We start from the raw sequence: 27,617 nt of genomic DNA, 5'->3' as shown, positions 1-27,617 counted from the left end.
TATATATATATATATATATATTGATGTATCGGATGTTATATTTAAATTTTAGGAGAAATTAAAAAAACATTAAATATTTAATTGCTCTTGGTTTAAGTGAACATAAAAACATTCTATCAAGTGCTTATTAACTTCTTGAATTCCCAAGTTGAGATAATAACGTACAGTAATTGTTATTCATGTTTTAATAAAGCTATTTAATTAATTTGCATGTATTATACTGAAAGAATGAAGTTTTGAAATTGCCGAACGTTCGCGTACAATGAAAAAAACTTAATGAAATAGTTATTTTAAAAAAAATATTTGATTTTTTCATCTATATAAATGTCAAATTCAAATTTTTATCTTACTTAATTGATGATTTTATTGTTGGGAAATATGAAGGGAATTTTATGTTTAAGAGAAACTAGATGGTTACTTAAATAAAAATTAAATAATTTTTTAATAAATAGAAAAAATATATCTTTTATTAAGTTAAATTAATCAACATCAAATTTCATCATATTTCATCATATTTCATCATATTTCAAGTTCATTCAAATGTGTTTAAATAATATATAGATAATATGTTTTTAGATAACAATTGAGAAATCTATACACTAATCCAAATCGTCGATCTAAAAAACAAGAAAATTTAATTTAAATTTATTTTCAATTGAAATTCTTTCGCAAAGATATGATATTGAATTTACCTTGCCCAAATCAAAATCCATATCTTCTTGAATGAAAAATTCATCGTTGCTATTATTACTAGCTTCATGATGTATATCTTCATTCAATTCATTTACATTAATTTCTTCATTTTGATTCTCATTTAACATAGAGGAAATTTTTTTATTTTTATCCACGTCTTTAGTTATTTTGCTAAATCCAAAAGCCCTATTTAAATTTTCAAGATGAGGCTTGGCTTTAATGCGAAGATCTTCCGGTGGTACTAAGTACTCCATTAAGTAATCATTTACAGGTATTAAAGACCCTTCTGGATTAAGTGCACGATCAGCAAGTACGTTCCAGTGATATTGATTCCGTATATTAGGAAACATGCCTGGATTTAAGTACGTTGGTTCGCTAAATAATGTAGATTAGATATATTACTAATTATGTATAAAAAATGCTAATTGTGTATATAAAATTTTAAAAATAAATTAATGAATTAAACTATATCCATTGAAATAATTAAGAATTGATTTATTGTACAATTAAATATATTACCTACTTTTCCAAAACAGTCATAGAATCTATAAAGTTATCTAAAATTTCTATTTTTTCATTATCTATAACTTTTTCCAGTGATTTTATTGGCCTCATTTGTATAATTCTTAAATCGTGAACAAACGGTATTTCTAGATGTACCAAACACTAAGAATATATAACATTTAAAGTTAAATTAATTTTTATAGTTTTTCATATTGAAATCATATGAATCAATAAGCATCTATATATATATATATATATATATATATATATATATAATTTATTAATTATATAATAATTTTCAACTCCACGTGATTTCATTATTTACGTAAAAAATATTAAAGTTTACCCATATTTCATCATCATCCACACATGGAAACAGTACACCCATTTTTGGAAGATTATTATCAGCATAGATTTTCCTTACAATTGCTGCATATTCATTATCAACCATTGCCTGAACAAAACTATAAAATGCCTCTGAGTATTCCTTAAAAAAAAAAAAAAAAAAAAACAAACAAACAAACTTAACGTTTACAATATTACATATTGCATATAAAAAATATTTAACGACGCAAAATTTAATGCACACTTTCAATTACCAGCGCCACAAGATATATAACTTTTTGATAACATATATCTTTTATTAATCGTATGTTTTAGAAAATTAAAATAATTAAACATCTGCTTACATCAGCGGCTGGAACAATTATTCGTGATCCACATCCACTCCAATATTCAAGTTTTATATCATTTTGTGGAACAAAGCCATAAACCATCATCCCTTTTTTAGTTCCAGTATACTTCATAGCCATTTCATCCTCATCTATAATACAAAACTTAATTAAACAAAAAAATTTCAATATTCACATATGCTTACGCTTCGGCATACCCGAGAATGGTATGTATTTTCCTCCAAATTTATAACCATTTATAATTTTTTCTGCTTGAATTTCATTTCGATGAATATCAATCATTATATTTTCTTTAATAACATTTTTAGTACCATGTGATTTTGATAATTTATTCATTAATGGTGGATCGTTATAGTCATTTAGTTCATCGTCGATTGCCTGCAATTTCCACGATCCAAGTTTTGATGTTTCGGTTACCTGTAATAAATCACAAAACAAACAATTTAAAGCCCTTATTTTTACAACAAACTAGTCGTATTTCATTTATAATATTAACATTGATATATATGTCACATGGAATTTGTAATCCTGCCCATTCTAAATTAAATTTCCATGGCATTGATTTATTAGGTTGTGATTTATAGAATTTTCTTTCTCGTAAAAACGTATTTATATCTTCGTATTGACAATCGGTCTGAAATAGATAAACTTGATGATTTATGCGATTGAAATGAGATTTATTATAATGAATCGGAAGTGTAAATTAGAAAATACATTTTCTATAACTGATAATAAAAATTTTTGACTGTTTGTTATAAAACTTTCCGTGTAAGTTGTTTCTTCGAGTTCTTCGCCTCTATGAAAATAAAAATTAATCATTACAATACATATATTAATATTGCCCAAGTTCTTTAAATAGAATTTAAAATGTTTACACAAATAGAACATGCAGATTTTCATAATTTTTTAATTCATTGACTATAACGTCGGGATCGTATTTGTTTACTTTCTCATCATCTTCTTTAAAATTATTGAAAATAACCAAGTAGATACTAAGATCTTCATTACTGAAATAAAATATTTATCAAAGTAATTCTTTTAAAATGGCTCAATATCACAAGATTTATTATCATTTATTACGAATAACGATTAAATACTAACATAACTTCGTTTTTTATATAATTTATAGACGCGTAAAGCGCTTCGATCCAATTACAAGGATAACTAGTAGATTCCAAATTATTTATATATTTAATCATTTCCCAATTTGGTACTAATAATGTTTCTGAATACATTTTTATATTTTCTATTTCATCAAAATCACTAGTCTCCTCACCCATTGTTATAATACCAATTTCATCTTTTTGTTGTAAAAATATCTATGCGATAATAAAACACCATTTATTAACATTGAATATAATAAATACAATAAATCCGTTACCTTCTTTTCAACTAAAAGTTTCAAAGCATATTTTGCTTTATTTATAAAAGGCTCTTCTTCGCTCAAACATCGTTCGATGCTTGTACAGCCAATATTAATTACTCCAATTAAAACACTCTGTGGTAAGAAAAATTGTATTAATAATGTAATAATAATATATTGCTAAAATTATATTAAACTGTACTAACCTTTTGTGATTTTGGTGGCATTATAAATATAATTCGCTCCTTTTACAACTCAATGATTTATAAATTTGTTTGCTTAAACTAGGTGCCTGAAACATTGCAAATCATAATCGTTAAAACACCTAAAGTACCAAAAGGTTTCGATCCACGTCAATTAGTCACAAAAAATCAAAGCAAAGTAAAAACAATGTTTATATAAAGCATTTGCGCTTATACATTTTTATTAATTTATACAACGATAGAATACATTTATAAGTTTATTAATATTTGCATTAATCATAAATATACAATTAATGCAAGTAATTATTTGATAAATTTTTCATAGCTATGTATTTATAGGAACCATATAATTCCTATGGGATAAATTCTATTTCTCTTTGTGTTAAAAAATTTTTCATAAAATTAAAACAAACGTACGGATCAGTGATTTGTATCGATGAAACCGATAACTAATGTTCAAGTATATATTTGCACATACTGGCATTGTATAACGGTAAAACATTTTGGAAATGAAATTTTGTAACTATACATTACCGAATGCATATATTAAAGATAAAAGTCTTTGCTGTCTGGCGAACGAATCCATTTAGTCGTTTAAAGGATCGAAAGACAATTAATTCTTAAATAACCTTGGGTCCATCAAACGGTAAAGTACGTAATATTTTTAAAAATTTCATTTTTACGCTTGGCAAGCATGAAATATAAAAATATATAGAATAAACTGGAGCCAGAATACTAGAGAATGCGAGTTTAGCGATTGGTATTGAGGAAATAATGAGAGACCAGATTAACTTGTTCTCCCCTAAATTTCATAATGGCGCCTTTACACGACTAAAATATATATTCCACATCGTCCTATTGGTCGAGAAATTAAAAGCACTTTTACGTGTTGAGCCATGCAATTTTCACGCTCACGTAAGAGCGGCATAAGAGTAACCTCTTTTTTGGTACGCGTGGAAATTGGAGTGATCGAGACCGATTGTTTTATAATTTAAAAGATCGTTAGTGCAAGTACGCTGTTTATTTGATTATTTTACGAGACATTTGATTTTCAGTTATATTTTTTTTAGAAATTTGTCATTATTGCAAAAGTGTTTAATGTCCCAATTGTTCTAATAGTTTGTCGGTCAGTTTACTAACTCAAATTTTTTTCTCACATCTTTTCTACACATTCTTCGAACATAATTTATTAATTTCCTTTCATAAAAGAATGGGACGTTGTTGCGTTAGATTAATTTATTCCCTTATTATATTTAATAGTGATGTTAGTAAGGCATGACGAAGTGTAAGAGTCGATGAAAACAATATCAATATTGTTGAGTTTTTTTTTGTTTTTTTTTTGTTTTCCCAGATATTCCGTAACAATGAGTCGTTTCTTTGCAACTGGATCAGACTCCGAGTCCGATACCTCAATCGAAGAGGAGCAGGTTCAACGAGCACCAGCGGCAGCATTTACAGTACGAAACATTGACAATCTATATTTTTCAATAGCTTCCGTAATAATAATTAATTTGTAATTTATAATAACAATTAATTTATAGTTCAGCGACGATGAAGAAGAAACAAAACGAGTTGTCAGATCAACCAAGGAAAAAAGATACGAAGAAATTACAAACTTGATAAAATTAATAAGAAATTATAAAAAAATTAAAGATATGAGTTTCATGCTTAGCAGTATGTATATGTTTTATAAGTCGTTATTTCGATACTCTATTGGTACATTATGTCTTGAAAAGTAAATATTTGTGTTTTTGCTAGCTTTTGAGGATTTAATGAAAGCATATCAGAAAGCTTTACCCGTTATATCTAAAGAAGAAAGCGGCCAAACTCCACGATTCTACGTACGTTGTTTAGTTGAAATGGAAGATTTTATTAATGAAGTTTGGGAAGATAGACAAGGTCGTAAGAATATGTCAAAAAATAATTCTAAATCGTTAACTTCTTTGCGTCAAAAATTAAGAAAGTATAATAAGGACTTCGAAGAAGACATAACAAGATTCAGAGAGAATCCAGACGAAGAGGATGACGAAGAAGAAGATAAAGGTAAAGTTATACTTTTTTATCGACTTATATTTTCAATTTTCATATTCACGGTGATTTAATAAATTTTATCGCAATTTCCTTTAGCCGACGAAGCAGATTCAGAAGACGATGACAATCGCATCGCTGATTTTAGAAAGCAAGAGCCTAGTGCTCCGGATGATTCAAAATTCAAAGTATGTATCAACATAATATCCATTGTTATCTATGAAACTTTATTATAATTAAATTTGTTGTTTATTGGCGATAACAGAAGGGAATCGATGATGATGCCAGTGACAGTGATTTGGATTGGGGTAGCGATTCCGATAACGATAGCTCAAGTAGTTCAGACGATGACAAACCCCAACACGTCGGTGCCGATTATTTTAGGAAAACACAAAAGGATGGCGGTGACGATGAGCAAAAACAAATAAGAAAAGAACATCGTAAAGATCGTAAGGACAAGGATAGGAAGAAGAAGCGGGAAGAGGATGATGGCGAGGGAGAATGGGAAACTGTTAAAGGAGGAGTAGCAATTCCCTCTGAAAAACCTAAAATGTTTGCTAAAGATGCCGAGATCAATACAGTTGCCGTGTTGAAAAAGTTAGGAGAAATTGTAGCTGCGCGTGGTAAAAAGAGAACGGACAGAAAAGAACAAATTGAACTATTACACGAACTACAATGCATTGCTGAAACTCATAATCTTGGCGCACCTGTGTCAATAAAAATAAAGTTTTCCATAGTTTCGTCGATCTTTGACTACAGCCCAAACGTCTCTGACCCCATGAAACCTGAATACTGGACAAAGTAAGACTAACTATTTGCAACTAAACAATTGTATGATAGCCGAGTTATTGTATAAATTGCTTCGCGTTTCTAGGCTTTTGGAACGTATTACCGAAATGTTGGATATGCTTTTGAATGCCACGGATCTAATTATCGCCGACTCAATACCCGAAGACGAAGAAGAGTATGAAAAACCTGAATATAAGTTGCATGGTTGCGTACTCACGCTAGTGGAAAGATTAGATGAAGAATTTACAAAGATTTTAAAGGAGTGTGATCCTCACAGTAACAAATACGTCGAAAGGTCTGTACGATTAAGCTTGATTTATGGTATTAGATTGTCTGTTGCTAATCTTTTTCATAATGACATTTCATAATCATTAGGCTGAAAGACGAAAAACTCGTATCGTCAATAATTGATAAAGTTCAGGAATATCTAGAAAGGAAAGGTACGGTGTCTGAATTGTGTCGTATTTATCTTCGTAAAATTGAGCATCTGTATTATAAGTTTGATCCGTCGGTTTTGAAACAGAAAGAAGTAAGATTAGCTTAATTATATGATTTTATTGATTTATCAACATAGTGTTCTCAGACGATGAAATGTAAAATTTTTAGGGACAAGTTGCATCGGATGTTATTACATCGGTACAAGTGATGGAGAAACTTTGTAAATATGTTTATGCTTATGACGAGACCGATCGTCTTAGAACGAGAGCAATCCTCTCGCATATTTATCATCATGCACTCCATGATAATTGGTTTCAAGCTCGTGATTTAATGCTTATGTCACATTTACAAGAGACTATACAACATTCAGATCCCGCGACACAAGTAAGTTTTATCGACACTCCATATTCTTAATTGATTCTTAATAGATTGATTAAATTTAATTCTTAACATTTTGCCCTCAGATTTTATACAATCGTACAATTGCCCATCTCGGGCTTTGCGCATTCCGTCATGCAAACATTAAAGACGCACACGGCTGTCTGCTGGATTTAATGATGACTGGAAAAGTGAAGGAACTTTTGGCGCAAGGTTTATTGCCACAAAGGCAACACGAGCGTAGTTTGGAGCAAGAGAAAATCGAAAAGCAGCGCCAAATGCCTTTCCATATGCACATCAACCTCGAATTACTGGAGTGTGTATATCTTGTTTCGGCAATGTTGATCGAAATACCCTACATGGCTGGTATGACTATCCGTACAATAGAAATAAATCAATAATATTAAAAATTTGTAATAATTTGTTCAAAATAGTATAATTTTTTTAAAAAATCAATGCTCGAATGATTGCAGCTCATGAGTTTGATGCGAGGAGAAGAATGATTTCTAAGACCTTTTATCAGCAGCTCAGGTCAAGCGAACGTCAGTCGTTGGTTGGTCCACCCGAATCAATGAGAGAACACGTTGTTGCTGCATCAAAAGCCATGCGTAATGGCAATTGGACTGCTTGTAATAACTTTATTATCAATGAAAAAATGAACGCTAAGGTATCAAATTCCGTCCTACTCTTATTGATTTTATTGTCTTTTTTTTATCTCCAACAATATGAAATTTCTTAATAATTCTTACCACTTGTGAACATCTCAGGTTTGGGATTTGTTTTATCAAGCTAATAAAGTACGCGAAATGCTTACTAAATTAATCAAGGAAGAATCATTAAGAACGTATCTATTTACTTACTCTCACGTTTATGATTCAATCTCTATGCCGACTTTGGCCGACATGTTCCAGCTGAAGAAACTGATCGTATACTCCACTATCAGTAAAATGATCATTAACGAAGAGCTTATGGTAATTTATTATATTACTATACTGAATTAAGTTTTACGTTAAACTGTATATTAAGTGATATTAAGTGATATCGATACATAAAAATATTCATCGTAATTTTTTAATTTCTTAGGCTTCGTTGGATGATCCGACTGAAACTGTAGTAATGCATCGCAGTGAACCTAGTCGCTTACAATCATTAGCATTGCAATTAACAGACAAAGTTAATAACTTTGTAGATTCAAATGAACGTATTTTTGAAATGAAACAAGGTATGACAAAGGAAAAAAGAAAAATAGAATACTTTATTATTGAAATTTATGTACAATTTGTTAAAAATCATATTAATGGTACACAGGAAACTTCTTCTCCAGAGGAAATCAAGGTAATTTCCGCGATCGTCAAAATTACAATAGACAAGGACAAGATTGGGGACGTCAGAGGCGTGATCGCGAACGTAATCGTGAAGATAATAGAAATTACTAAATTTTATTTGATAATTGAAGAAAAAATTTTTACAAAAATAATTACATTGATAATCAATAAATCGGTGTTTTTATTCAATAAAACTGTATTTCATTAATTCATTATAAATGAATACATGTTATTTTAAAAATTGTTTCGTAAAACTATATTTTGTTCTTTTACAGAAGAGTATTAAAATTTATTTAATTTTTTTTCTTAATATTAGTATCTTTCATTTCTTACATTAATTATAATATAAATAATAAATACAATTTATATACATTTATAATACAAAATATTCGTTATGTACAATATTTTAACGCATCTAAGTCATGCATTTTCTAGATTTTCCATAATTTTGTTGCCCGTTAGAATGCAATCTGACGTTAAAACTAAACGAATACCTGCTGATTTTTCTATCAATCTACATGCTGATATTTCACTAAATGTAATTCCCCCAATTACACAAATTACTATACACTGAGGATGGATAGGACCTTGAATTCCTTTAAAGGTGCATCCGACAGTATTAGTTAGTTCTTCAAAACTTTTTGGATCTGTTATTTGTGAATTAAGAATATTTAAAATTTGTGCCTGAAATAAAAAATTATACCTCATAACGAGTATTTGAATTTCCTTAGCAATTTATGAATGTATTTCTACTCACTATAAGAGGTATATAAGATCCATTGAAAACGTAACTTGGACATGTTGGTCCTTTTAAATCTAATGGTTTTGACGAGTTAGGAAGCAATTTTAAGCGTCTTGTATTAACTGTCCACTTACTCGTTCGATTTGGCAATCGAGTGAGCATGTTTTCTGCTCTCGTACTTAAAAGATTTGCCGTTTCCAATTTATAAAATAGTGGTATGTGTTGATAGCCGTGAGCATGCAAATGAGTCTTCTGTATAGTTAATAGTTCGTCGTTGGTAATTCCGTCACTTGTCAACGACAATAGCGATAGTAGTCGAAGACCTCGATGAGGATTATCATCTAAAGAATAGCACTTTAATTAAAAATTTATTTTCGTAATATTGAAGTATATAAGATAATACCTATATTCTGTAAAATGTATGCCAAACATTCAGCTCTTCGAGTGCATTCCAGAATTGAAGTTTCTATAAAGTGTAAGGTTTCAAATTTCGAGGCAAGAGCATTGACGGTAGCTTCACACGCAGATATATGAAATTCCAGTTGTTGTTTAATTTTTGCTGTTTTTTGAAGAGTAGTTTGTACATAATGTTTCATTTCTGCTAGCTTCATGGATTGCATGGATTCTTGTTCGGCTGAAATGCATCGTTATTATATTTTTAAATCTAACGTTAGTTGTATTTAATCATTTAATTACATTTTAAAGATTTAGCTTTAGTGTGTAGTGTTGGAAAGGCATTACTAAAATGTTTGTCTCTCACTTCTCCATAAACTTGATCTTTAATTGGATCTAAAATGGTTTGGGAGGTGCCAAGAGATGCAGATCCTATATTTATTTCGACTACTTCACTCAGTAAGCCCAAATAAGTCACTGGCGTCAGTAACGTCGAAACAAAGTCTTGACTTCTATCCATTAAAATTAAAGCACCAAATTCGTCTTTTGTACTAGGAGACCCTAGAGATTCGTCCATAGCAGATATCATTTTTAATATATGTTGACTATGTTTGCCCAATGCAAATGTGAAATTGGGAATGCCAAGAACCATTCGTAATGTCCAAAGACTTCTTGCTAAAGATGGAAGTAGACCAGTATTCTTATGATAGTACAAGTCAGTAAATAATGGTGTTTCTAGAGATAAAACATTTCCATCGATTCTAATAAATTCCCAAGCTAATGGTCGCAAGGTGACTAATCCATAGAGTCCTGTAATTACGTAAAAAATTTAGGGGATGAATAAACTATTGCATTAAAGCCACATAAACCTTTAAAATACCATTATTTTTAAATTATTCACTTTACATCATGGCGTAAGCAAGAAATTTTCAAATAATTTTAAGTTGAAGAAATTTTGCTCACTTTGAATAGAAATATATATATATATATATATATATATATATATATATATATATATATATATAAAATTTTTTTGTCTTTAAAGCTTTCCAATTATAAATAGCTTTTTAGAATAAATAAATTTGAAAACCAATAGTATAAAGTGGCTGATTAAAAATATATATATATATTTTCTTGTATATTATTATTCCTTGGATATTTACATAAAACATATTATATAGATAAATATTATTTATCAACACGTTAGATAATTATTTAATATATATGTCAAGTGCGATGATTAATTCAAATAGAAACTGAATATCTTATAAACATATAGCATAAAATTCAGCATTCGATCAATTTATTATGTGTTTATAAATTATAGAAATATTACCATTTTCTTCGATTAAATCATTTACAGCTATTGGTATAAATGGTGCTATTAACATATGGTGAGAAAGACCGGGTGTTTGACACAATTCAGCCTTAATTTCATCAAAAACGTTTTGACATGTTACTAGATTACAGGTAACTACATAAATACGTTGAACATTGGTATACTTAAGTCCTTGAGCAAATTTAAATATCTTATCAACTCCATATTTCCTGAAATTAATTAATTAATATATTGTAGATAAAATAAATCAAATCAATCTTAAAGAAAACTATATTTTTCTTTTCATACTTTAAAACTGTTACTCCTACAAATGTATCAAGTATTTTCATTAATTTTTGTTCAATAATAAAGTCTTTTTTCCCTGGAATAATATCTAAAATTTCTACAAGTTTTCTTTGACTTATTTGTTGAAATGAATTCAAGCGATCGTCCAATGTAATATCCATTATTTAACTTATTATTTATTAGCTAAAATAAATAAAAGCTTCTTAATTATATACTCATATTAATCAACGAGATTTTTTATAATAACACTAGTATGTAAGCCTTTAATACCTTAGTATATTACAACGTTTATTAGTGAAAGAAATGAAGAAATGAAATATAATTAAAAATAATTGTTTCGTTTACAAAATTGAATAGGTTAATAATACACGGGCGAACAAACTTAATTTTTATATTTTCAATTTCGAATAAGGTTAGCCAATTCATCGTTACACGCATGCGCAAATATTGTCCAATATTTTGGACACTACCAAAGCCTTAATAGATATATATTTTTTTTTTGTACCTTGAACGTCGACTGGATTTATGCACAAATATTTTCTATTAATTATATAAGATATAAAGAAGTATACATTTGTTAATTTATGATAATGAATAATAGACGATTTTTATAAGAGATTTTTTATCGTAATTTTTATAAACAACGTCATGAATGATCTCATTGTGTATCCTTAAAAATTTTAAATATTTTCTCAACAATATCTTTTACAGTATAAGCTCTTAACGAAATAATTAGTGATTTATGCATTCCATTTCCTAGTGAACGAGAGGCGGATGTTGCTTATCAAACTTTGCGAGTAGATGCGGAACCGTCGAGGAGTGGTGTAACAAAAACATTAACTTTAAAATCGAATACACTTAAAGCGTACATTAACAATTGTTAATAACTTATTCATTAAATATATTAAAGTAAATATTTTTCTAATTATTTTTACTTATTTTAGTACTTTTTCTGGAAAAGAAGCTCGCAAAGTTCGAGTGGGATTAACATCATTTTTTGACACACTGCTGCTTATTACCGAAACTATGAAAGAATTTGATCCACCAGAGTCTTCTTACGATCATTATTAAAATTTTGATACGATCGCAAGATTGCTCGAGACAGATATGTCAGAGCGTACACCAGCACCTTACGCTCCAAGATCGGTTTATGGATACGCTATGTACATAGGATCGAATATGCTGTTATTATTATATTTAGTATGGGCGTTTGTACCCGAGGAATTTTTACATGAAAAATTGGGACTTACATACTGGCCCTCGAAATACTGGGCAGTGGCTCTTCCAGTTTGGATTTTAACAGCTATCGCTGTATTTGCATTTGCTATTTATCCAGCTATAAATATAAGTATGACACCGAATATCGATGATTTAAGAACAATTACGGACGAATATTGTTTAGAGCGACGTGAAAGCATACCCGGTGGTATTCCTCCAGTTTCTGATATTCCAATTACAGAAGTTTGTAGAAAATTATATTTACAAAACGATTAAAATAAAAGAATATTTTTCAAAAAATATTGCATATCATTATTCTGTATTTATTGGGATAAATAGTTTTAACGCCTAGCATCAAACAAAATTTCATCCAATAACGACAATACAATGCTTACCAAAAAGTGTTAATTAATAATTTTTACATATTTCTCTCCACAATGCATTGTAAATTCTCTGACATATATATAAATTATCGCATTACTCCGTTGTACATGAAAATCTAACGACAATGGCACCACATTATATTTCAAACAAATATTAATTTTCAAATGTTATCCCACTGACACGACTTGATTAAATTGTAAATGAAATAAAAAAAAAAAAAAAAAAAGAGAGAGAAAAAAATTAGCTTTATAAAATGGTTAAATGATATATTTAACGATATCTTTTATTATTTATTATTTTAATGGGACTTGGTTTGATGCTCAAATGCCGCTCAGCTAGCTATTCAAGCGCAAAATAGGTTTCTATCGAATTTCCTTCGCACGCGTCAGATAGTGCGAGAGAGGGAAAATAAACGTTGTACATCATTCGGATTTCCATACTATTGGAAATATTATATCGAATAAATAAATGAAAAGCATAAGTAAGAGGATGAAATATCAAGAAAGTGCGCATGCTATTTTCAAATGACGCGACATTGGCTCGAGTGGCCGCAGCAAGTTGCCGTCCGCCCAACTTTTAGAGCCGCGCCGTGTCAACACAGGAAGAATTCCTCGACGTGATCTTGCAATAAACCGTTGATATTTATTAAATGAATAAATAATGTTACGAGTAGCTGAGCCTATGATGTCCAACTCGTTGGTACCAGATTGGGCAAATGCAGAGCATAGTACCGGAGTAAGTCTTTCTTTTAATATTGACTTTGAAGGTTAGAATGACAGTGCAAACTTGGAATTGTAATGAATTATTTCATGTTTTTCATTAAAAGCTTTATTGCTATAATGTCCTTTAGCCGTAATATTTACCTATATAATATGTATTTCCATTCCAATATAGACTTCGATTATGGCTGTTGAATTTGATGGTGGAGTAGTTATTGGTGCCGATTCGCGTTCTACCACTGGGTGTGTTAATATATTTAATGGATTTTATTTAAAATTTTGCATTGTAAATTGCATGATAAATATTTCTTGCAGGTCGTACATTGCTAATCGCGTAGTCGATAAATTGACAAAGGTGACCGATTACATTTATTGCTGTCGGTCCGGATCATCGGCTGATACTCAGGCTATATCTGAAATTGTTAATTATCATTTAGGATTTCATAGGTAAATTATTGATAATGATAATAAAGATAATTTACCTTATGCTTATCGGTGAAATTATTTATAAGCTATTTTTCATTGTCAGAATGGAATTGGGAATGGAGCCAAGAGTTGAAACAGCGGCTAATGTCTTTAGGGAATTATGTTATAATTATCGTGACAGTTTAATGGCTGGTATATTAGTAGCTGGTTGGGATTCCATAAAGGGTGGTCAAGTTTATAGTATTCCACTTGGAGGTATGTGCACACGTCAACCTATCTCTATCGGTGGCTCTGGTTCAAGTTACGTATATGGTTATGTCGATGCAAATTATAAGCCTGGTATGTCTAAAGATCAATGCGTAGAGCTAGTTAGCAATAGTAAGTATTTTAATTATATTTTTAATCAAATAAATTGATACTAAATTATGAAAAAAGCACAGATATAATTTGTTTATTCGTTTTTAGCGTTGGCCCTAGCCATGTCTCGAGATGGTAGCAGCGGTGGTTTAATTCGATTGGGTATAATCACTGAAAATGGTATTGTTCGCAAAGTGATTAAGGAAAATGAATTACCAACGTTTTACGAAGGATAAAGTTATGGAAAAAATTTAATTATATAATATTGATACATTTGCAACGATATGGTAGAATATATATTGTCATTATCATGTCTAATTTTACATTTGATAAATAAATAATTATTAAACCTTGAAATAATTTATGAATCAATTATTTCATCCATGCAATTTCTTTGTTAATGTAAAGAGATTAAAGTTTTCAAATCATGAATACTTTTAATCAAACATCATTGTTTAATAGACATACTTTCAGCAATAAGAGCTTAATGTAAGCGTACATTAAACAAAAACAATGAATAGTAATATAAGCGCTAATATTGCTGAATTCTTAGTATTTCTAAAAAATTGTTAAATAATTATGAAAATTATAAATTCATGTTCAAAGTGTTCAAATGTTTTAGTCGTTTACATTCACATGACATTGAAATTTCTTTAAGATAATTTATGCATGTGTGCACACATGCACGCACACATCAATTATAATGAAATGTTGTTTTTAATCAAATTTCGTATAATTAATACATTATTACGGTGTCTAAAATAATATTGAAATAATAAATTGTGCTTTAAAATTGCTACTTACAAACTAATTATCGACGCTTAAAAAAAGATGAAAGCCTATACAAAAAGTATCAATGCTTAAAATGATAAATTGCAAATGTAAAATGGATAATTTATAAAAAATTGACTGAAAATATTAAATTGACAAACATTATCTTGAAACAGTCATTAAATATTATTATTTAGTTACTTGTGAATTTCATAGATTTGTAAGGTTTATTAGGTAAATTGCTTAGTTTCCTTGGATTTTAGAGACAACACAAAACTAGAATAATTGTACATCCTAGGCGCTACGCTAATATTTATCGAACAAGTTTTAAACGTTCATAGGCTATTTTGATCAATTTTGACGATCAATTATTTCTTCACCTACGTAGCTGAGCAATAGACCTAATCAAATATTTCGAACAATCAAAATGAAAATAAATGTAAGGCTGGATATTGCCGATATATGCTTAGGATTGTCGAATAATTGTCTTAATTAATATCACAAGCTAGAAGAAAATAATTATATTTGCCATCAATATTTGATTGTCGAGACGACTGATAATAATAATTTAAATATTTTTTTCACATTTTTCAAATGTGCATGCTCGTTCGGTCGTCCATTGCATGCTGTCCCATGCGGCAAAGCACATAATCCTTAAAGCACGAAGGAAACGCAACGTTACACGGATGACGCATAAACGATAAATGGCGTTGGATGAAAAATTCCATTTTAAACTCTCCAGCCTCCCGGTATTCGAAAAGTCGCTCCTACATTTTCAAATGCTCGGTGCTCGCTGCTCCAGGTGCGCTTCTCGCGAAAGAAAGAGATGCAGCATTAGGGGGAGAGACGAGGTCCGCTTGGAAATCAGGCCGTATTATCCACTTGTCTCGGGCCGAGGCTTACGTGCCCATTGTCAAGCTTAACGAGGAAATCGCGTCGGCGCGAGCACGCGACCGGATAAAGACCGGCGCGCGTCCCGGACCGACGACCAGTCGTCGACCACCGCCCCGGAGGAGACCGGCTCCTGCTGCAGCTGCCTCTCGCCGCACGTGAGATTCTCTCAGCATCCGTTAATCGACATTTTTTCTCACTGCCTCTGTTAATCGGCCATGTCGCGCTCGAGTCTCGGACTGTTTTTCCCTCCTCCGTCACCTAAGCGCCGATTTATAGTCGATGCTACGCTTTGTAATCGATCTTAATCGTCGAGTTCCTACGTCTCGCGAGGATCCCGAACGAGCTCTTTGCCATTTAATAATTTTCAGGCTGAGAGCTAGTGTTTCCGATCGCATCTATCCTGCACTTAAGCTATATTGGTCAAGTGTGCAAAAAGCTATTTCACCGAGTGTCGGTTTCGAGACAAAATGCGATAAGTAACTATACTTTTTTTTTTGTTTTTTTTTTGTTTTTTGTTTTTGCTCTTTTTTTTTTTTGTTTTTTTTGTTGTTGTTTTTTTTTTGTTCATTACTATTAATGCACTTACGAAGCAAGCCGTTATTATTTAACATTTGAAGTTCATATCCACAACATCCGAAGTGATTATCAATAGTTTAAAGATAAAAAAATAAAATAAAATACATAAAAGGTTTAAAGTAATCTTATTTTAGTATTAAAAGAGCGTTAAATCACCATTTCTAGATTATATCGAAACATTACTTTACGAAGTTTTAATTTTTTTAATTTTTTTATTGTAAATATCACATCTATAGTGTCTGAATCGTCAGTATAAAATGTAAATTATAAAAATCCATCACAGATGAGAATTTGTTGTCATTGACTATGAAAGTAGAAGATAATAACTTAATTGGCGGATGTAGTATGATAGATTTAAATTGGGAGCTGGTAAATAATTAATGGCAGTTAATCGCCATTTCGAATAAATATCAACGTAAAATTTAATATTTAATTAGCCCTAATAGTAACAAGAATATAGATTATACACGTAGCGTAGCTCTAATAATTTTTCAAATAAAGCAGTTTAAATATGACTTATACCCATCAGGTTGATTGCCTACGAACAATAGTTATCATGTCATTAACCATGTAAAAGAAAAATTTATATTCTATCATAAAAGAACATTATTTTATATTTCATCACATAATATATATTTGATAGAAAATACTCCACTACTCTCTGTCGACCAAATTGTTTTCCGGTACAATCTCGTTTAATTAACATTGGAATGGGTTTCGAGAGCTTGAGTGGCAATGACGATTTTGATGATTTATTTGTGATCGATAGAATATTGATATGGAGACTTCACCACGTGTACGCGATGTGACACTTGCATTTGACGTTATTACAAGTCATTAATACCTTACACGAGTTTATTGTTACTCATTTTAAATAAGCTCGAGATCATTCGGGCACACTGACTACGAACTATAAATATAAACGAACAGCTGTGTCACAAGTAATGTATAAATTAATATTTCTTTTTTATTTGGCACAATCATCAATTCACATATTCACAAGTTCTTACCGGTTATTTATACTTACACACAATTGATCACGGAATAACAGAACAAATAAAGTTTGTGATATATTAAAAAAAAAAAAAAAAAAAAAAAAAAGAAGAAAAAAAAAAAACAAGAAATATATATATATCACTCAACATTTTAAACATTTAAATAACAATGTATTGGAAGTAATTTAATAAGTACGCGACATCGAATGCTGGGAAAAGTGATCATTTATATGTTTTGCTAGATGATATAAGTCAATAAAATTGAACAATCTAGTTAATTTATAATTTACCAAGATAATTATTTTATAATTTGATTTTACGAGTTTGATTTTTCAGATTCGACTAATTCATCCAAGGAATATTTATTCAAATAATATTCCTTTTGATTGATTTATTATCGATACTAATTCCGTTTGGACACATGTACTATTCTAGATAAAAACAATAATATATTTTCCATTAATAAATATATAACTAAAATAAACATATATTACGTGGCAGCTGAATTCTAATTGATCGGAGTAAAACTCATTATTTCTGTTTAATTAGATTAAAATTCCACGCAAAGAATTTGGATATTAAGTAGAATATAGAATAATAATATTAAGAATTATAGTGCGTTGAATCTATTTGACCTTAGAGTTGCGCAATGCCGATCTTCCACACGCAGTCTAAACTATGAATAAACGGTTGTAATTAGAGAAATTTTTCGATTCATCTGACCTTTTCCATTTTGGAGCGCAATAACGAATAGTCATTATATTCGAAATGTGTCGCATATACATCAAAGCTCTAAATACTTAAAAATATCGCAATTTCCAAATTGCATAATCAAATAGACAGAAGCATCAAGATGATTAAGTTGTAATATTAATGCCGACAAATGTATTGAATCGATCGATAATTTTTATTTAAATTTCATCAACGAGATACTTAATCATATATATATATATATATATATATATATATATATATATATATTCCATTTAAGCATAAATCGCATTGTATTACGATCGTTCTCAATCAAGTTAATAGTTAAGTAGTCAATAGTCGACGGACAAATGATAAAACAGAAATTTTCTATAAAACTCATTACCGATATAAACAATCATATAATATAAGCATCGATACAATGATTAATAATACGATCAATGATTTTTATTAAATCGTTCATAAAACTATTAAAGAGTATTCCCGTCGATGAATAATTAATTAATATACGCTCGGTAGCGGTAGCATTGCCTAAGAAAAGATTTTACCCAATTTTGTTTCCCTCGAACAAGAGTGCATGAATAATCCGTGTTATTATTATCAAAGCGAATGACAAAACAATGTAACTCTCCTTCAATTTTCATTTCAAGTACATTTTAACTGTGAACGTCCCCTGAATAGCCGACGTTTAGCCGAGAGCTCGGCGTAATCATCGAAAGTCAAAAGTCCCGTGAAGCGGACTCACGGAGGAAAGTCGCACGAGGTGGGGCACTGCGTGTGCGTTAAGTCGGGCGCTGTTTCAGGTGCGCGGCCTGGTGGTGGCCGAAGATGACGATGTCGTCGTCGGGCGAATTGACGGCGGATATGCCGAGCGTCGACGATGTTATCGACTCGCTACGGAACTTCGGCCTCGCCGATTACGGGGTCTTCGTGTCGATGCTCCTTGGCTGCGGCTGCATCGGCGTCTACTTCGGCTTCGTAAAGCGATCGAGGGGCGAGGCCGAGTACCTCGTCGGCGGCCGCAACATGAAGACTTTTCCCGTCAGCATGAGCCTCATCGCGAGCTTCATATCCGGGATCTCGCTACTGGGAATGCCCACGGAGATTTACGTCCACGGGACGAGTTACTTGTGCATTGGCCTCGGGGTCGTCATCGTCGGCTTCATCATGTCCGGCGTGTACCTGCCCGTGTTCCACGATCTCAGGCTCACCAGCACCTACGAGTATCTGGAGTTGAGGTTCGACAGAAGAATACGTATATTGGGATCCCTACTCTTCGCAATTGGAATTGTTAGTAATACTCGCGAGCTGATAATTATGCGTTACCGTTTTCTTGAGAATTTCGATTTCGTTGTTCGTTTCGAATCGAGCAAGAGAGAGAGAGAGAGAGAGAGAGAGAGAGAGAGAGAGAGAGAGAGAGAGAGAGATAAAAATCCTTAAAGATTTGCATAACGAACGTATCTGTTGGTTTTTTTTTTTCATTTTTTTTTTTTTTTGTTCTATCGCGATTAAAATTTATCAATCGTCAACCCTTCGCGCGTGCATTCTTGTTTACCTTTATTCTTCTCTTTATTCTCTTAAAGCGTGTATTTAAATAAAAGCTTAACGATTACAAATAAGATAATTTAATGTGAAATTATCCGTTAAATGTTAATAATGTTAAACACCAACGAGTCGACTCGACATCACAATGCACATATAATAAATTATCACTTTTTGTTTATAATGCTTATAAAGTGATGAGAGATAAAGCGTTTATTACAAAACAAATTTATTCGTAATGGAGGAACGAAGCTGGCTCCGTTAGCAATATACGCGCATCCCGACTAATTTGGACATTGATATGCTTGTATTTTTTAACGATAGCGCGATTCGAGAGAAGCTGCACGACAGTTGACCGTGAAAATGTCTGTTTAGATAACTTGGTTGCCAATTGTCATCTACGTGCCGGCGCTCGCCTTCAATCAAGGTATACACTACCAATGTTGACTACACTACATTGTTGATCTCTCGTGACTCATGTGGCTATATTCTTTCGTTAATGTCCTATTATAATTATTATATTAATGCTGATGAATGCCTGCTGCACACTTTTATAGTGGTTTTATGGTATCGGTGCATGCGCGAAACATAATCTTAGTGGATACGAGTGGCTCTGGCGTGATCTGACGCATCGCTCTAAAGCCGCGGTAGAGTAATAGAAGACGCATTAACGATAATAATCTTAACTGTTTTAAGTTGCGAAACAACTTGAAGATTATTGAAATTAACAGAGTTGAGAAAGATAGTGCACAAATATATCGCTATGCTGATTTTTAATTGCTAAAAAGGACTTGGAGACTGTAATATCTACCATTTCATCGAAATCGCGCGTATCATGCATTTCTCGGTTATTCAATACATTAATGAGCTTTATCTTATTTATTTGTCCATAGCTCTTAACGAATAAATGAATGTCGGAAAAATTAGAATTAATTTTATCGATGATGACGACGCTACTCTATCGCATCATTTTATGTCGACAGTTATTAAATTGCCGCTCTTGTTTTTTAGTTACCGGAGTAAACATCCATGTGGTTACGCCATTCGTCTGCATCGTATGCATTTTCTACACGTGTATGGTGCGTAAAGTGCATTTAAAACAAATTTTTTTTTTTTTTTACCTAACATAACTCTACACCTGCTCACCCGCGAGTACTACATTAATAACCGGCATCGTTTATACATTCATTTTTTATAACTGCAAACATCTCTATAGCTCCATCGCAAGAAAATCAAAATTGATTTTCGTCTTAAAGAGAATGGACGTTGACGAATCTTTCGAAAATTTGTGCCGAAATAAGGCCTCGGAAAGAAGCCAAATGTGAAAACGAGACATCTATCATACTTGCATCCCGCGCACTCGATGTAATTACCGATTGCAATATTAATCGGCTACGCCTGCTTTTTCATAAATTACTTTCATTCGCAAAAACATACGACCAATTCTTTTCTTATACAGAGGAGTGTTCGCCTCTCTTCATCCCCCCCCCCCACTAACTCCCATCCCTTCCCATACCCTCCCCTCCTCTCACGCTCCCCTCTTACTCCTATATTACGGCGATATGGGGGCAAAGTAATCGGCCTATAATCGAGGTAACGTTCGCAGGGCGGACTGCGCGCAGTGGTATGGACGGATTTCGTTCAGACCTTCATAATGTTTGGCGCGATGCTGCTAATCGTTGTGAAAGGCACGGCGGACCTCGGCGGCCTCTCCGTCGTCATCCGGCGGAACCTCGACTCGGGTCGCCTCGAGATACCCACGTGAGTCCACTTGACATCCTAACCCCAAGTCGGGGCGTTTTCAAAGCACTACAATGACTGTTCGCACGGATCAGGGCCGATTGGAGCCCACTGACTCGACACACCATCTGGTCCCTCGTCCTCGGCGGCTGCGTCCACTGGCTCCAGATCGCGGCCATCAATCAGAATATGATTCAACGGTATCTGTCTCTGCCAACAGTCGCCCACGCCAAGAGGTAAGAAGCGCACGGCACTCCAGCGTTACTGAGCTTAATTCATAAGACTTGGATCGAGTGACAAGCAGAGTATTCCGAGTTTATTTCACGGCTTTAAACGAATTCTTTTCTTTTCTTGTTCTTTTTTTTCTTTTTTTTTTCTTTTTTTTTTCTCTTTTTTTTTCTTTTTTTTTTCTTTTTTTTTCAAGCCCTACAGAAATGACAACTTATCGTCTCTTTAATCAACACATTACAATGAGAACGTAACTTTTTATATAATAAGCGCGTTTAATGTCGCTTTAAAAGTTCAATAACCGTAGCAAAAATTATTATTATCATTGCCATAATTTTCAGATACGAGCTAATATTATTAAATGTATTTTATACGATATTTTACCTTAATTTTTTTTTTTTTTTTTTTTTTTTTTGTTTTTTTTTTCAATGATAGCACGACGAATTGAAAGAGTTTTTCTTTTATAAAGTCTCGCAGTGATACTTCATTATTACAAGGGTCAGATCTCGCGTTAATAGTAATAAAGTAGCACGAAGAAAAAAGGAAGAAAAGGCGGTGTAATGTTTAGTCGAAAAGAAGAGAAAAACAAAGTATTTTTAATAAAAATAATAAAAATTTCATGCAATTCGATCATTTCATATTGTCTCGTGGCATCTAATATATAAATCGAGTCAATATGCAAATGAATGAATTTTTTTTTCTTTTCTTTTTTCTTTTAAGTCGAATCGTTGCTATTCTCACGAGCATTTACAATGTGTTATTAATAATTTCCTCGCATTACGTAAATTTAGAGCTTTATGGTCTTTCATCATCGGTGTTTTAATTCTGATCGGTATTTGTGGATACGCGGGTATGCTGGTATACGCTTGGTATCACGAATGTGATCCTTTGACAACCAAAGTACGTATACATATCCTAGAATTGATTTGCAAATGAAAAGCGCCTGTCGAGCCTTATCTGCTTTTAGCTTGCTAGAGCTAAGGACCAACTATTGCCCCTATTAATGATGAACATTCTCGGGGACGTACCTGGAATGCCAGGATTATTTGTAGCCGGTGTATTTAGCGCAGCTTTGAGGTAAGCCACAATCTTAGAGTAATCGCTTTAACTTAAGGTCCTACGTCATCTCTACTAGTAGTTATTTACAACGTTCAGATCTGCCATTATTATTATTATTATTATTATTATTATTATTATTATTATTATTATTATTATTATTATTATTAAGGATATCGAGCACATGTTTATGAGCATAATATACTCTTGTCTCAATTTAATAAAAATTCGCATCCAATAAGTAATTAAATGCCGGCTCAGTTCCCTGTCAACTGGTTTGAATTCCATGGCGGCTGTCGTTTTGGAGGACTTTATTAAGTCCTTTCGCAAGACTCCCTTCAGCCCCAAGACCGTCGACATTCTCATGAAACTGACTGTGCTGATTCTGGGGGTCGCGTGCACCGGCCTCGTCTTCGTCGTCGAGAAGACGGGCTCGCACGTCCTGCAATTATCAATGAGCCTTGGCGCTATCACCAGCGGTCCCTCCCTCGGTATTTTCAGCATGGGAGTCCTCGTGCCCTGGATCAATGCCAATGTACGTATAATCTAGTTCTTATTTATAATCTAATTCGGATGGTGCTAGTCTGCCGCAGTGTCACGTGGTATAATAATATGGGCAACGACCCATAAATAGCAAATATACTTATGAATTAAAGAGCATCGTATAGTATTGTATTTATTTTTAAATTTAATTTTTTCATCGTAGTGCTCGATAGAAATGTGTTAAATATCGTATGGGCTCCCTATGCAATGGTTAATGAATATTCTCACCGATTGATTATCTCAATGAATAAATATCTCTAATGGCCAGTAGTAGACAAAAGTGGAACGCCTGGATGTTCGATGTTAAATTTTAAGGAACAATAGGAGCTAATGTTAGATAAATATATTAAAAGTGAAATTATAATGTTTAGGGTGCACTTATTGGAGGCCTTTCTGGTCTTGCATTCATGGGCTGGATTAGTTTATCCGCGGAAGCTGCGATTGCCAGTGGAAAAATTCGGTAAGATCACTACAACTCAATAATATAAGATTTCTCTATCCATAATAACATAAGTATAATGATAAAATATATATGCTGAAAACATTGTAATTAACAGACTTATACGATCACTGGAAACTCTCGATGAATATCGAAAGCGACCGCGAGCTATAAAATAATAATATTAATTACAAATCTCGAGGCAGATAACGAAGTCGACTACTTTTTAATAGCGTTTAATGAAATAACGAATAATGATAGATAAATTAAAAATATTTCAAGGCTGGAGTAGAATGTTATAGTTAACTAGTTAACGAATGAATTGTTTTAATTTTGTATATATAGTAAATATAATTAATGCTATTATTAATTTACAGTTCGTGAAATTGCAATAAAATCAGTTAGCGTGTAACAAATAAACAATTTTTTTTTTTCATACGTAGGCATGCGATCCGATCGATTATCAAAAGCTCAAAAATTGTTTTAAAATATATTCTAAAAGATACATAAAAAAAAATTTATTATTCAACAATCCTCACTGAAATTCATGCAATTTTTTAATTATTTTAACGAACGATGGTATTATTTTGTTTAATTTGAAGAATCGATCGATCCTAAGAGCAATGAAAAGATCTCTATTCTTAGATAAATGTAATATATTTCGTGTAATTAATAATTCTTTCTTTCTTGATGATTTGTAATTGAAATATAGTGTTTATGATATAATTTGTCTTTATATATATATATATATATATATATATATATATTAATTTACAAGACCTTGGTTAATTACGGTTAATTATAGATTAGAGCCTCTTGCCTGAAAAACTCGAACGTTTTGAAATTCGATACAATTTAGAATTTTACATAGGGCTTAAAATAAATATTATCTTATTAATACATAATTGTTAATACATAATAAATAAAAATTGTTTCATTGGCCACCCACCCTTGTCGATTTATTTTACTTTTTATAAACGTAGGCCACCATATATATTAAAACAAGAACAGTTGCAAAGAATTTAACTATGAATCATAACTAAAGATTGTACTCATTTCAGTCTATTAAGCCGAATCTCGTCTATTAACCAATGCATAAATTTTATTTTGTAAACAATGGTAGATTTGATGAGAAACCAGTGAGTACCGAGGGTTGCACATACTCGTTTCAAAAGTCCGAGAATTTACTTCTTATGCTGCCTCCAGAGACACTTTTGAACGATCCAGTCGAAGGGTACGATGGATTTCATTACACATACAATTTAACAGTAGTTGGATTGCTTTTATCTTTTATCATGATTGTGGGCTCTTTATTGTAAAAAGTAAGTTTACAAGAATAATGAGATATTGGTGGCGCTCAGTTTTTACACCGTCAATGCATAAACTCGCTATTATTTGTTAATCGGCTATGGAAAATGACACTGGCGAACCAGTTCGTATACTGTTTAATGTATTTAACAGTATAATGTTTTGCCGACAGCGAGCCAATGGTGATTTATCGACTTAGTTACTTGTGGTACACGGTCGCGGGTACCCTAGTGACGATGTGCGTTGGCCTCCTCGTCAGCTTCGTCTCCTCCGAGAACGTGGACAAACTGGACCCCGCGCTCATGGCACCTTTTATCCGCAAGTATCTTCGGCGTCAACGACCACCGCAGCAGCAGCAGCAGCAGCAACTTCAGGTAAGCCACGACCGCTATGCTTTTTTAATCCGTGCAGTATTTATAGAAGGACACCATCTGCTTCAGGTAATGAGACTGGGCCCAGCTAAGACTGGGAGTGCGTCAACGATGGATAGAGGAGGACGGGAAAGTATCAGAGAGGTGCCGACGTTATGATGAATGTCGCTGCTCCGACTAGCACAGATGTGATCGATTAATGAGCTTTAAAATTTACTTTCTTTATATTTGATATGCTTTGATATGCGATCGAAGACGCGCGTTGAATAATTTGTAAATGTTTGAATCTTGTTTTGACGAATTCCCTTTTTTTTTTTTTTTTTTTTTTTTACATAAATATGAATGTTATATTGCAGAAAGAGAGAGAGAGAGAGAGAGAGAGAGAGAGAGAAGAGAGAAGAGAGGGGTTGTTTGATAAAATAAAATTCGGTAAACTAACAAAATGGTTTCTTTCGAAAAACAAATTAATTAAATTCGTATTTAATGTTGGTAAGGCACGATTACATGGTAAATATTAAAAATATGTACTTTTATATCTATTAAACAGTTTGGGTGCTTAACGAATATATGATATATTTTATCATTGTTGCTCATGTGTTATTATTATTAAAGTTTATAATTATCCTTTACGTAGTAAGTAAGCCACGTTTATATACAATTATTGTGGCAATGTGTTGTGTGTTTTTAAAAGAATATGGCCCTCTTTTCAATGTAATTATAAAATATGATTTTAAATATATACATTTTCCAAAGAATTTCCTCTACATCTGTCGTAACATTTTTTATCTCTTAATGCTGATTTCTTAAAAAATGGAGGACAATTCCCTTTCTTCTATACGAATTATTTTGCGAGCGTGTTTTATTTTCTACGGCATATTTAACATTTAAATATTGCTATTCAAAATAGATTTATTTTATACAACTTTTTTTTAAATATACGTTTTATATAGAAGTTCATAAATATTAATCTATAAAATATTATCATTCGGATATGGATTTCGCAAAAAAATATTTAATTTTCCTAATTCATACGTATGCTGACCGTTAAAGCCATTTGCAAAGTCATGTTGTTTTGTAAATAGCATATTTTAACTATTACTTTGACTAATAATAGATATTATAAAAATTAATACAATAACCGAAGCCGAATTCGCAATATTTACAACATATATTTATGATTATTATGACTGCAGATTATACATATTAAATTCATCATTGGCTAAACATTACTTTTATCGATTTATTTTAGTTTACAAATTTCTTAAAAATCACTTAACTACATTATTGCAAATGAAATTGAATAGAATGTATTTAAATTTGAATATAAATCAATTTGTTATGACTCATTAAATAGTAGTGGTTATAATACAAAATCTACGACGATAATTTTTATTATAAATTTTATATAAATTTGTACAATCGAGCAAGCATCTTTACAATATAGTTAAGATAATATACATTATTGATAATTCATGACGTAGCCATAGATAATAATAATATTATCTACATTTAAGAACAATTTTGAAATGGACTTTGTATCATACCAACTGTTACATCCGAAAGCTTAGAGTAAAGATAGAATATAATTGTGTCTGAGATCACTACACTAAATGATAAAAGAAAATAAAATAATTTTAATCCAAATATTTCATGCAAATTAGCCTGCGAATTATCAAGAACAAATATAATCTCAATTGTTTTAATATTATTATTGTGCGCTATAAAAATAATTAAAGATTCTTATTGCTCATATTATTATAACAAAATTGTAAACTATTGAAGTTATAATTATAATAAATAATCAAAATATAAATTCATAAGAGACACATTCACTTGAGTATAATAATAATAATAATAATAATAATAATAATAATAATAGTAATTGCAATAATCATAATAATAATAATAATAATAATAATTATAATAATGATAATAATAAAAATAATGTCAAATACTTTAATAACTACTATTAATTAGTTTAATTAAGAGAAGCAAACCTTTAAGATTCTGATGTAAAATACAAATGTGAATGAAGAAAATCTAGTTTGAAAATATCCAAAGAACTTGCCAATAATGCATTATTGATCGGAAAAACATGCTTATGGGAAGTCTGTTATGTCAGATAGCTGTTTTAAACATTGACTAACAATGCTAAATACCCTACTTC

General features: G+C 31.5%; 7 protein-coding genes across 7 annotated transcripts; 5 read left to right on the top strand and 2 right to left on the bottom strand.

Moving 5' to 3' along the window:
- Window positions 1–525: 525 nt before the first annotated feature.
- Window positions 526–4,067, bottom strand: LOC105360252 (X-ray repair cross-complementing protein 5). The gene is made up of 13 exons (XM_011497103.1): window positions 3,990–4,067; window positions 3,459–3,544; window positions 3,271–3,387; window positions 2,991–3,208; window positions 2,765–2,896; window positions 2,604–2,685; window positions 2,386–2,523; window positions 2,087–2,306; window positions 1,887–2,020; window positions 1,544–1,684; window positions 1,217–1,359; window positions 693–1,068; window positions 526–617 (listed from the first exon to the last, which is right to left on the bottom strand). Exons 2-13 carry the CDS (start codon window positions 3,477–3,479, stop codon window positions 600–602), a joined length of 1,740 nt encoding a protein of 579 aa, XP_011495405.1. The 5' UTR covers window positions 3,480–3,544; window positions 3,990–4,067; the 3' UTR covers window positions 526–599.
- A 742-nt stretch (window positions 4,068–4,809) lies between these two features.
- Window positions 4,810–8,540, top strand: eIF3c (eukaryotic translation initiation factor 3 subunit C). Its single transcript, XM_011497102.1, has 13 exons — window positions 4,810–4,912; window positions 4,997–5,129; window positions 5,214–5,498; window positions 5,583–5,671; window positions 5,749–6,284; window positions 6,358–6,567; window positions 6,648–6,801; window positions 6,879–7,094; window positions 7,175–7,454; window positions 7,562–7,755; window positions 7,856–8,059; window positions 8,172–8,310; window positions 8,397–8,540. The coding sequence occupies exons 1-13, from the start codon at window positions 4,820–4,822 to the stop codon at window positions 8,522–8,524; spliced, it is 2,661 nt and encodes an 886-aa protein (XP_011495404.1). The 5' UTR covers window positions 4,810–4,819; the 3' UTR covers window positions 8,525–8,540.
- Window positions 8,541–8,778: 238 nt separating this feature from the next.
- On the bottom strand, window positions 8,779–11,530 carry Vps33B (vacuolar protein sorting 33B). The gene is made up of 7 exons (XM_011497101.1): window positions 11,443–11,530; window positions 11,176–11,355; window positions 10,885–11,096; window positions 9,852–10,358; window positions 9,559–9,789; window positions 9,171–9,496; window positions 8,779–9,097 (listed from the first exon to the last, which is right to left on the bottom strand). Exons 2-7 carry the CDS (start codon window positions 11,331–11,333, stop codon window positions 8,834–8,836), a joined length of 1,698 nt encoding a protein of 565 aa, XP_011495403.1. The 5' UTR covers window positions 11,334–11,355; window positions 11,443–11,530; the 3' UTR covers window positions 8,779–8,833.
- A 148-nt stretch (window positions 11,531–11,678) lies between these two features.
- On the top strand, window positions 11,679–12,262 carry LOC105360247 (Threonyl-carbamoyl synthesis 6). Its single transcript, XM_011497099.1, has 3 exons — window positions 11,679–11,837; window positions 11,909–12,037; window positions 12,117–12,262. The coding sequence occupies exons 1-3, from the start codon at window positions 11,821–11,823 to the stop codon at window positions 12,241–12,243; spliced, it is 273 nt and encodes a 90-aa protein (XP_011495401.1). The 5' UTR covers window positions 11,679–11,820; the 3' UTR covers window positions 12,244–12,262.
- LOC105360248 (phosphatidylinositol glycan anchor biosynthesis class P) lies at window positions 12,258–12,690 on the top strand. The gene has a single exon (XM_011497100.1). The coding sequence runs from the start codon at window positions 12,280–12,282 to the stop codon at window positions 12,664–12,666; it is 387 nt and encodes a 128-aa protein (XP_011495402.1). The 5' UTR covers window positions 12,258–12,279; the 3' UTR covers window positions 12,667–12,690.
- A 557-nt stretch (window positions 12,691–13,247) lies between these two features.
- On the top strand, window positions 13,248–14,531 carry Prosbeta1 (proteasome beta1 subunit). Its single transcript, XM_011497098.1, has 5 exons — window positions 13,248–13,509; window positions 13,669–13,736; window positions 13,809–13,940; window positions 14,023–14,297; window positions 14,385–14,531. The coding sequence occupies exons 1-5, from the start codon at window positions 13,435–13,437 to the stop codon at window positions 14,510–14,512; spliced, it is 678 nt and encodes a 225-aa protein (XP_011495400.1). The 5' UTR covers window positions 13,248–13,434; the 3' UTR covers window positions 14,513–14,531.
- A 4,454-nt stretch (window positions 14,532–18,985) lies between these two features.
- LOC105360245 (sodium-coupled monocarboxylate transporter 1) lies at window positions 18,986–25,675 on the top strand. The gene is made up of 12 exons (XM_011497097.1): window positions 18,986–19,513; window positions 20,141–20,192; window positions 20,777–20,844; window positions 21,372–21,526; window positions 21,601–21,741; window positions 22,525–22,633; window positions 22,701–22,810; window positions 23,051–23,324; window positions 23,704–23,792; window positions 24,895–25,005; window positions 25,252–25,453; window positions 25,520–25,675. Exons 1-12 carry the CDS (start codon window positions 19,052–19,054, stop codon window positions 25,607–25,609), a joined length of 1,863 nt encoding a protein of 620 aa, XP_011495399.1. The 5' UTR covers window positions 18,986–19,051; the 3' UTR covers window positions 25,610–25,675.
- Window positions 25,676–27,617: the final 1,942 nt, after the last annotated feature.

This window comes from Ceratosolen solmsi, unplaced genomic scaffold, assembly GCF_000503995.2.
Source record: "Ceratosolen solmsi marchali unplaced genomic scaffold, CerSol_1.0 scaffold13, whole genome shotgun sequence".
In the NCBI taxonomy this organism is placed as follows: Eukaryota; Metazoa; Arthropoda; class Insecta; order Hymenoptera; family Agaonidae; genus Ceratosolen; species Ceratosolen solmsi.
This window is presented reverse-complemented; position numbering and strand designations above follow the sequence as displayed.